We start from the raw sequence: 11,389 nt of genomic DNA on the forward strand, positions 1-11,389 counted from the left end.
TTCTGAAGACAGTGGACACCAAGCAAATACCAAGTTTCAATAATGAGAAAGTGCCTTTTTGACATTTTCCCCCAAAGGTTAGTTTTAGTTCTACATCGTAGGCTTGTATCCATGTAAACGCTGGAGTACAGCCATCACTGACCTATGGAAGGAGCTTTTCAAATGTTACATGTGTGACATGGCAACTGAATCTTCTGCGTACCTGCCAGATACCACTTAGATATTTGAATCAAGTGCAATCTGACTGTGGAAATTTAACAGTTATATTTCTATAGAGGATTTGACAATCACAGACTGCTCTGGTGAGAGTGGAAGGACTTTTGCCCTGAGAATTTCAGAGGTCAGTGTTCTCACCTACAACCTGAAACCTAGAAAACCTATTACTGGAACCCAGACAGCAATGGAAGTGACCTAGCCAGCTTCCAAGAGGGTTAAGTATGATTTGTGGGAAATGACAAATTAGGGATAATTGAAATATCCAGTCATCAACTCCCGGGATGCCTGCTTAATGCATATGGGAATCCTGGAATGTTAGTGGCAGGTGTTGAAGCTGCTAGTGGTGTGGCTGCACACACAGACTATCAGGACCCCAAAACAAACTCTCTCCCATCCCCCAGTTGCATTTGCATAATTGCAGATTTTGAGTGTCTTTGTAAGCACCTATTTTTCACTTATTTGTCCACATCATGGGAACATGTATGCAATTTGCTGAGGGTTTTTTGTGGGGAGGGGAATGGGGGGATTGGAGCTGGGGAATGCTTTTTAGTCTGCATGAGATCTAATTATATTAACTCTGAAAGTGCATCAATAAATTGGCTCCAACAGATTCTTGAGAATACTGACACAAGGAAAAAAGATGTGAATATTAAACACCGCAGCACAATTGTAGGCTAAATAGTTCAAAGCTAGAAGACCTGAAAAAAAGTCCACACACAGAAAAGCAGAATCCCATGAACGAGAAGGCCTAAGACCAGACACACACACACCAGTACCACATCATGCCCAGAAAGCAGCCATGGGAGAGACTGTTACTTGAAGACATTTCCAGATCTAAATTAAAGTTGATATACTTTTTCTTTTCTATCTTTTTTTTACTCGCCTTCTCACCTCCACCCGCAAATGTCATGTTTGCAGTTCACTTTTGCTTAATTCATTTTTAAGAAACAAGATGGTTTGCCTTTTCACGTTTGCCTGTAGCACCGAATGCACTAGTTCTCTGGGCAAAGCAGTAATACCTGCACACTGATCTAGGTTGGCTAACTTTTCTACAGGCACATCATGAATAATGTAAACTATTCTGTTATTCTGACGTGTCTGGGAGAAAGTATAACTCATAAATTTGTCTTAAAATACAAATTCTAGGGACTCCCCTGGTGGTCCAGTGGCTAAGACTCTGAGCTTTCAATGCTCTGGGCCCTGAGTTTGATCCCTGGTTGGGGAACTAGATCCCACATGTCACAGCTGAGACCCTGTGCAGCCAGATAAATTAGTAAAAATCAACATTTAAAAAAGCAAATTCTATATATTTTTCCAAGAGCTTACAGGTCCATATCAAAACCATACTCTGGCTTCCTTAATTTACGTCTTCAGCCACGTACTCTAAATCAAGGAGGACTTCCATGGCTGCTGTTCTTGCTGTGTGTTTTATAAATGACATTTGTTATCTTTAGAAACAAAATTAAACTCAAGTGGAAATTGGTAGGATTTCAGAATCAATTTTCCTCATTTATTTTAAATATTTTTTTAGAGGGAGGAGGAATATAATTCTATCTAAACTGAATTTTTAATGGGTATTTTATTCTTTATTTCTAATAAGCTGATATAAAAGGCCAGGAGTAACAGACATTGTTAATCTCCAATGCTTTTTCATGGATTTTCACAACGGTTTAATTAATTTGCCCTGTGGTTGTCGAATTCAGTCCCAATTTACATGCCTGTGCCGTAAGTTCAGTGTTTTTTTTTTGTTGTTGTTCCTTCACAAGCAATTTTTCCTCCTTTAAATGACTGCAGTTAATGAATGGTCAAGGAGGGCTTTTCCCCCCTGCTTCTTTAAATCAGATCACGGGATTAAGTCGGAAAACTGCCTTTTGTTCATCCAGTCTGGTCGTGAGGCTAAAGATGTGGGTTCGTGATTATCAGCAGCACAGAGCAAAAGGAATCACTTTTTCTAGTGAGAAGGGGCTGCTTTGTTGCAGGGTGGGAGAGAGCTGTCATGAACACTGAAATGCTGCAGTCAGACTCGAACCTTTAAGGAGACTAAGGATGTGTTTTTCAATCTGCCTTACCATTGTGCCCTCCTCTCTCTCTCGAACTACACCTATTAAATGTCACCCACCTTGATAAAGGTGGATCCAAATAGTTAATACACCTTGGACTTGGTTTATAAGCAGTTACAGGAAACCCTCTTTTTGAAAAATAGTGCCCCCACAACAAAAGTCAATTTCTGGAGAATCATAAATTACGTGTAGGTACAACTTGCTCTCCGTCATATACTACCATTGTGCTAACATTCATTTGACTCCCAGCCAACCTTATTCACAGCACGTGTCGCTGCCGCTGGGGATTTAGTATGAGGGGGTTGGGATTGCTGGCTAGGCCGTCAGCCAGTTCCTGGCAGGAGGCAGGAGCTGGTCAGCTATCCTGCAAAGGGAGACCTGCAGCCTAGATTCATCAGAAGCAAGGACACTGGATCTGACATCATCAGATCATGGGGGCGCCCAGTGGATGGCTTAGCAGGACTGTCCCAGGACTGAGCAGGGACTTTGGCTCCCGGGCTGCAGGCTCTGGGCAAAATACAGCCTCACTCACATTGTTCAGCGACACCACACGCAACGCTGGTATGACAGTTCCAGCCCCACTCCCTTCTTAGGCCCTCGTGCGTGGCCAGCCGGCCTGGAGTTGACAGACGCCAAACAGCCAGAAGAATCGGGGTTTGTGTTCCCTTTCACAAGCACGTTCATCATCTGGCCTTTCCTCCCCCGTAGGGAAATAAGTAGTGACGGATGCACTGTTTCCTTCCTATGTAAACCTCTGCATTTGGGGTTTTTCTCTGGAGCTGGCGACTCCTTGGCTCTGAAGGTCTGTGCTCTGCGGACATGGTGGTGCTGATGCTTTGAGAGTGATGAACATGTTTAGGTTTTGCTCCACTTGTTTACAGAACTCCCCTTTCATTAGCACATCAAACGCATTTTTCCTTTTCTGGAAAAATGGTATATTCATGCCGGCAGGCTTTCCTTAGAGGTTGGGAGTGTCAGTTTTTGGTGATTACCACAATGTGACCTGCAACTTCATTCATTATGACTTCCCCCCCAATTTTGCATTGCTTGGAAGTCTACTCGTGGTTTGTGACATTGGAATTCTGGTTGAGAGAAGTGAGCTCAAGCTTTAAAATGTTGGGCCACATTTGTTCTTGGGGGAGGTGAAAGGTTGCTGACCACCTGCGAGCTTAGGTAGAAGTTCAGCTGTGGCCTGTGCTTTGAGAGGGACTCACTATGTTCTAGAACCTTGCCCTTCTTTCCAGCAGCTGTCCTTGGACTACCTAAAGGCTGTGGAGTATGTGGACCTAACTCTGCTTTAAGGGGAAAGAGCACATGGAAAAGTTCACTGCTTGTCATAAATGAGGCATCCTTTTTCTCATTTGGATATGACCTTTCCAGTTTTCTAATTTTGCACAATGAGTATCAGGGAAAACTACTAACTAAATCCCAAGAACCATGGATGACAAGAAAACCAGTACAGGGGGTGGTTTTCTTTAAGAGATTCAATGTGTCCTAAAAAAGTCTAGACTTTTCCAAAATGTAGAAGTGATTTGCTGAGTAGTGAAGGACACACATTGTGAACACAGATTTTGTGCCCTGTCTCTGTTTTTTTCATTTGAATAAAAAGTAGCACATGTTTTTTGCTTTAAAATAACTCAGGACCCTTGTATTTGAAATTGGAAGTTTATCTTAATACAAAAATTGGATTTTACAAAATGCCATTATTTGTAAAGTCCTTAGAATTCTTAAGGAGGCGCCTAAAATTCCTAGGAACACTTTCATTTATATTTTCTAACTGCATACCCAAGGATCTGAAAGGGTTTCATTTTAAAAAATGAAAGAAAAGAATTGGTATCCCAGGATTTGAGCTGGTTTATGTTTTTGACTCTGGTAAATCGAACATGAAATGGGAAGAGCCATGGAAGTCCCTGGGCGAGCTGGCATGTTATTCTACTCCCAGCCTTAGGTGTGTCAGGCAGGAGCTAGGTCAGAGCTATGCAGTGACAGCTACTGACACGTGGAGAGATTAATTATCAGTGTAATAGAAGGTTTCCGATTGTGTGTTTTCTTGCTGGGGGAATAAAGCCTTCATCTGGCCACTTCCCACTCTAGAGAGCTGGTGGTACATAGCGACTGAATGCAGTTTTGTGTCATAGAAAAAGATACGAAAGTATGAATTAATGATGATCATGTCTTCCCCTCCAACACCCCCCCCCCACAAGGGAAACAAAGACAGTAAAATAATCAGACTGATCACTCAAGGCCAAGCTAATGATTTACTTTGTATGCTGTGTTATTCTGCCCCAAACCTCATGTTAGATGCTATGCTGATGGTGGCTGAGAGGCTGGAGGGTCCTTTCAACATTGAGTCCGTCATGGATCCCATCGACGTGAAGATATCAGATGCTATTATGAACATGCAGGAGAACAGTGTGCAGGTATCTCAGAAGGTAAGGAAGGCAGGTCCTGGATTGGAGAGATGGGGCCCACTCTAGCCTGCTATGCCTCATGTGGCCACATTTATGCCCATGCAGGTTTTCCAGGGATGTGGACCCCCCAAGCCCCTCCCAGCTGGTCGGATTTCCCGTTCCATCTCAGAAGGCACCTTCAGTGCCCGCTTCAGGCCCTTCCATCCCGAGGAGCGCCCCACCACAGCAGCTGGCACCAGTTTGGACCGATTGGTGAGCCCTGGGGCAGCAATGGCTATATTTAAGGGCAAAAACCTGAAAACATTTGCTCAAAATGCAGTTTGATTTGGAGGATTCCAAGCACAGGGTCTTTTCAGGTGAAACTTCTCCAGCAAATTGCACAGCGATGTCAGTGAACCTGCTTCTCTGATTTCCTCGCTCAGAAAGTTCATCCATAGAGCTAGAAAGTGGGGTGCTCGGAGGCTTATCTGAACACCTACCTTTTATGTCACTGTGCGGGTAACTCATAGGCTGGGTCCTGAGTCATCAAAGCCCTGCCAGAAGATACTGTGTTTTTCCAGTGTATCTCTGGGGCGTGGGACCCGGTAGGCCCCAGATGGTAGTTCTAATGAAGAACAGGAATGGACAGTGGGTGTAGGCACTAGGCAGCTTTTGTTTTAAATGGCAACTTAATCCAGAGCTTGCATTTCATCTGTTAATTCTTGTGGTGATTTTATACATTTTACATAGAAGTATTGGGGTGACCAGAAAGGTCATTTGGGTTTTCCCACCAACCTGAACAAATTTTTGGCCACGCCAAAAATCTGCATTTTTCTCTTCAGACTACAGAGAGACTCTGGAGATACTTTAGACATGCTCTGAAGGCACATGTGTAGGTAGTTTGGGGTTTTTACAGAGGTTTTTGTGTTCTCTCTCTCTCTCTCTCTTAATGAGGTTACTGATGTCAAGGAGAAACTGAAGCAGGCCAAGAAGTTCTGGTCCTCTCTTCCTAGCAGTGTCTGCAATGATGAGAGGATGGCTGCAGGGAGCGGCAATGAGGATGATTGCTGGAATGGGAAAGGCCAAAGCAGGTGAGCCGTCGTTGGCCAAGTGTGCGATTTCTCCCTCCATGATGGGGAAGTTTCAGAGAAGGTTTGCTCAGTCGTTTCATCGAGGCATTGTGAAGCCTTTCACAAGCAGGTGGCAACAACGTGGAAGATTTCTAAGCATTCTTAGGAACTGGCGTAGAAGTGTCGGGAAGGCTGCTGGCTACTTGCAGAGAGTCTTGGGGCAAAGGTTTATGCCCATGGTTATATGATAGCGTTACTGCTGCAACCAAGGATTGAGTTGTTCTAACAGTGTCATTATTTTTCATATTTAATACCTGTGGTCCTGTGCCTGATGGCGTGGCCTCATCAAGTACCAATTCTCAAAAGGTCTCATTGTCTTCCTTGATGATGCTCTGTGTCCCTCCCCTACATACCCAGTAACTTAGACAAGTGTCCACTTAACTCTGCCCCACCAACCTCCACAAAATGGGTAGTTTTCAAAAAGGTCCCAGAGTGGAGGAACATGTGTATCCCCAGGAAGAGGAGAGATTCCGAGTTATTCAAAAGGCAAGCACTTGCAGTTCACTGCAAGTGGCCAATACCAGAACCTAGCAAGAATCTTTGCCAATCTTCGGCAGCTTTTGTTTTACTGATCCTCTTAACGAGGTCATTTCTCATTGCAGGTACTTGTTTGCTGTGACAGGAAATGGTCTAGCCAACCAGGGCAATAATCCAGAGGTGCAGGTTGACACCAGCAAGCCGGACATACTGATCCTTCGTCAAGTCATGGCTCTTCGAGTTATGACCAGTAAGATGAAGAATGCTTACAATGGGAACGATGTGGACTTCTTTGATATCAGTAAGCATGTGTGCTTCTAAAGAACAAATTGTTATATGTTTGTTTGTACACCTTGACATGAGAAAGAGCACAATAAACATTCCTTTTTTTCCCCCCCCAAAAAAATAGGTGACGAAAGCAGTGGAGAAGGAAGTGGTAGCGGATGTGAGTCTCAGCAGTGTCCTTCGGAGTTTGAGTATAATGCAACTGACCACTCTGGGAAGAGTGCCAATGATAAAGCCAGCAGCGCTGGGGTCCCCGCTGTGGCCTGGCCCTACCTCCTCCCTGTCTTCTGCATCTTATCCCTGGTTATGCAGAGAGAGTGGAGATAATTCTCAACCTTAGAGAACAAGTGTTCATCGTCAGTTACAAAGGCACTGGTTATCACTTTTATACCATCCTAGTGACTTTGCTTTTTAAATGAATGGACAACAATGTACAGTTTTTACTATGTGGCCACTGGTTTAAAAGATGCTGACTTTGTTTTTGCATTCAGTTTTGTGGGAGAAGGGGATTGTATGTAAGGTCAGTCCGGCCTCCTCAGTCATGTTAAATGTGGCTAACAGTGTAGGTACAGAGCATAGTTAGTTGTGCATTTGTGATTTTTATCACTCTGTCTGTTTGTTTTCTTTCTGTTTGTGGGTTTTTTTTCCTTTCAATATGATCTCACCTTGTTTCTTACAAGAAAACCAGGGTCCTTTCTTGGCATGTAACATGTACGTATTTCTGAAATATTAAATAGCTGTACAGAAGCAGGTTTTATTTATCACGTTATCTTATTAAAAGAAAAAGCCCAACAAGCAGTAAAATTGCCATCTATCCCTGTTGTTTTAGTTGCCTTATCTGGAGAGAAGAGGAGGTGTTGTATCTTTTTTTCTGCAATGTGAAGGCACAAGGGGGCTTCTGAGCCACTTGTCAGGTTGTGTTCAGGCATCAATACAAGAAGAAGGTTATACTTCATTTATAAGCTGGTGACTGGAGGAGGCTGCAGACTACCCATTTTGGTTGAGCTGGGTTGTAGAAACTTCCATCACAGATCAGTCCATTTCTGGAAGCTGCTTATCCGTCGAAGATTCTTGATCTCCCTCGAAAGATATAAGGCATTCAGGCTATCCCAGGGTATCACACTTAATTTGGGGGTGGGTTTGGTTTGGTGGTTTTTTTTTTTTTTTTTTTCATACAGGCACGTTAGCAAGCCACTGTGCTGGTCTTCGTGTCCACACTTGACCCTCTTTGACAAGATCAGGTGTGTTCAGGGTGGTATGGCCATAGACCACCCTCTTTGAAGTGATATCCCACCAGCAGAAGTAAGTGGCTAGCAATCTCACTTGGTCCCTCTTGGTTCAGATTCCAAACCCAATCATAGCCATCTGGGGGGCTAGCCAGAATTGGGGTACAGCCTGGGCTCAGGCAGTAAGTATCAATACTCAAAGTTTTTGTCCATGCATGTGTATTTGCATTTATTTGGTTTTGGATCCAGTGTTTTGTTTTGTTTTTAAAAAAAGAGATTCTAAAGTGTCTTATTGAGTCTTTTTCTTGCCCAGTCCTGCCCCATCTGAAAGCCAAAGGTCTTGCCGTGGTTCACAGCTGTGTGCTACCCTATCAGCCAAGCACCCCAGTTGGGGAGCTCTGAGTGTCCAGATTTTTCTTCTCATGTTGTTGGGCGTTTGAGTGGGGGGCAGGGAGGAATGGGAGTAGGTAAAACTGAGAAGATCACATCTTCGGGGTGACCTTTAACCACGCAGGTGAACTGACAAAGGCCATTAACTCTTGTCCCAGACCAAAGAGTAACCACTGCCTTGGCCCCTTTGGGGCCGTTTCCTTGTGTCTTTACCAAATGACAGCTCATAAAACTGTGAGAATGTAACAAATCACATTAAAAGGAGTTCCAGAAGTCTTCAGAAAGAATCACTCTGCAAAGTCTCTTCTTGCTTTAGACAGCCATTCAGATCCCAACCAATTCCCCAAAAGCTGAAACCCACAGAGAGGTTGTTTGTGTTACTGTTCAATCTTCAGTTATAAGAGTAATTCTCTATTTTTATATTGAAACGTAATTACTTGATAGCTCAGGGTCTACATTTCATTCAGCTTTTTACACCAAATTCTGCAGAATGGACAAAATGAATATTGGGGCTGTTATAAACAGAGGCTTAATTTTATTAGAAGTAGCCAGTTATTTATTGAAGCATGATGTTAATAAAATAGGCATATTCTGGCTCATGTGTATAAGTTTTGTTTCTTTTAAACAAATCACAGAAGACGTAAAATTGAGAAGGCGCTCCATTTATGTATGAGGAAAAATTGATTGTAAATAGCTAAGCTGCCTTGTGAGAACTTGGAATATGTGCTGATACTTAGTAACTACCTCAGTTGTGAGGAATTTCCTTTTTAGCTTAGACTGCTATTACTTTTACTTGGTAGAAATGAAATCTGGTCTCCAAAATGTGGCTCAGAGAGTTATCCCCATAGACCTTGTTAGATTGTTTTTAATTTAAAACCTTGATCTCTGCCCAGCTGTTTTCTTTCAGTCAAGTTCTCGAAACCAATAACATTTTCCGAATTAAATATTCTTGAAGGTTCTTCTGGAGTCTAAATGATTTGTTTTCTTTCTTTGCAATTTTTCCTGTTACTCTTTTATTATTTAAATTGTCTCTTGCCTTTGAACTTGAACTATGAAATAAACAAATCATAGATTTTTCCATTCAGGTCTGACTGGATAACTGTTGGCTTCCAACCAGCTGGCAGGCTCACACCCCTACTCTCCCCAAAACAGAAATAAAGGCAAGTTGAATATTTTAAAAATCTTAAGAGTTCCGTATATGAGGTAGAAGGAAAGCTTTGTGAGGAGACCTTACTTTTCCAAAGCCTCAGTTAATAGCATGTGAAGAGTTTGTGCTTTACAAAGTCATTAATTAATTACTGGTTACTTTCAAACACTTCACCCACTCTGTACCTTAAGAAACATGTTAGGACTCTTAGATTGTATTTTCTTTCAAAACTAGTAATTAGCACCTGTTATTTTGCTAAAACTGTACAAACAATGGACTTAGATTTTTGAACTTTAGTTTCCTGGGTGTTAGAAACCTAACAATATACACATAATTTTTTACGAAAAGTAACAGTTAACATCTTTAAAGTAAAACTTACTGTATGTGATTACAAAACCACAATAAAAATAGGTATAGATGGTGCTATACAAAATTCTACTTCCCCTTTTGTGTTGGCAGAATATGTCTATTTGCATAGCTAAAAGGTAGTATGTTAATAACAGTGTCTATTACAGGAAGCCTCCGTGTGTGTGTGTGTGTGTGTGTGTGTGTGCACTCGCTCTCAAGCAAATACCACACTATCAAATACAACTTTCTTTTTGAAATAAAACACGGAGAAGAATCTTCTAGTTAGAACTTAGTGGGAAAAATATAATTTGGCATTCCGTGATATACTTTAAAAATTCAGTTTCTACCTTTAAACTCCTGATTGTTTAACTTTAAAAATCCTTTTTATATGTGTGAAAAATACCTGAAAGAGAACATGGTAACACAGGAATTCAAGCCCATCAGTAAGGCTAATGGCCATGTAAGAATTGCTTGTCTAATTGAGGTTTTAAGTAGGTTGTATATTGACTGGGTTTAAAAACAAAAACCTATACTACAAAAGTACAGAGTGAAAGTTTCTATCCTGTTCCTGCATTCATCTGCTCAGTTATCCCTACACCCTAAATAAACTTATTAGTTATTTCTATATGTCTTCTTCCAAAATTCCTCTATACAAATACAAGCAAATATGAATAGAGGCTTTTCTTTTTTGTCTCTTTACCTGAAATGTAGCATATTATGCCCAATCATCTCATATTTGTTTAGGTTTCTCATAACGTTCAGAAGTATTGAGAGGAAGAGGAGACCCTAAAGGACTCCTGTTCAAAAGGCATGGCTTCTCTGTGCCACCACAATTTGCATTTTTACTGTACTTTGGCCCAGATTAATCTGAGTAAGTTTTTGAGAAATAAACATGGAGTTGATGAGCAGTTTGGCATTGTAGTACTATAATCCCAGAGTGCACAATTAGGATGCTCTCTGTGCTTCATTAAGGTTCATTTTTGGCACTTTGTTTCTGTATCATCACCAGCAAAGAAGACCTTGGGCAACGCGACTGGATAGATCCTCTTAGAGCACAGCACATTAATACCACTGTTAATGCTTGGAAATGGTTCAAGAAGGAAATGTCATGGCCTAGAGTGGACTCATATTCTATTAAAGTACTCTTAATGTTTCCTCAAGCTCAAATGCCTTGAAATAGCATCAGCCACCACACAGGAAGGAGATGAGAGTGTTAGGAAAATGTGTAACTAGATTGTCTGGGATACCACATGAATTATCTGTCTCGTGGTCAAGGAATCATTAGGATATGCACGTGTCCAAGTTCAGTTTTCATGTAAAATTAAGTTTTTACTCATCAGGGCATGAAGTGATTTCTAAATTCAGAAGTAATCAGAAAAATTTCGAAATTCATTTTTCAGCTTGAGGGTCCATGTGTGGAATTAAATGCCCAATTTTACTCTACTTTTGATATTTCTTAAAGAAATATTAGGAATTCTGGGGGGAAAAGTATAGGATCATTGGAAAGAAAAAAATTTTTGTGCATCAATCATGCCAGATGCACGCTGATAAAAGGTGAAGAAACAACACGTGTGTGATGACACAAGATGCTTTTCTAAAGGGTTCATGGTCTGGGACTTCTCTGGCGGTCCAGTGGTTGGGACTCCTCACAGGAGGCATGGGTTCAGTCCCGAGTCAGGGAACTAAGATCCCATATGCCTCTTTGGCACAGCCAGAAAAA

The 11,389-nt window shown here is 41.7% G+C and overlaps 1 protein-coding gene across 1 annotated transcript in view; it reads left to right on the forward strand.

Moving 5' to 3' along the window:
- The window catches only part of GPC4 (glypican 4), a 110,198-nt gene extending 101,066 nt beyond the window's left edge, over positions 1–9,132 (forward strand). Inside the window, exons 5-9 of the mRNA XM_005906521.3 lie at positions 4,578–4,708; positions 4,793–4,939; positions 5,621–5,757; positions 6,399–6,574; positions 6,683–9,132. Of these exons, the coding sequence (XP_005906583.2) occupies positions 4,578–4,708; positions 4,793–4,939; positions 5,621–5,757; positions 6,399–6,574; positions 6,683–6,885 (794 nt within the window). The 3' untranslated portion in view covers positions 6,886–9,132. The remainder of the gene's footprint in view (positions 1–4,577; positions 4,709–4,792; positions 4,940–5,620; positions 5,758–6,398; positions 6,575–6,682) is intronic.
- The last annotated feature ends 2,257 nt before the right edge of the window (positions 9,133–11,389 follow it).

This window comes from Bos mutus, chromosome X (assembly GCF_027580195.1).
Source record: "Bos mutus isolate GX-2022 chromosome X, NWIPB_WYAK_1.1, whole genome shotgun sequence".
NCBI classification, from domain to species: domain Eukaryota; kingdom Metazoa; phylum Chordata; class Mammalia; order Artiodactyla; family Bovidae; genus Bos; species Bos mutus.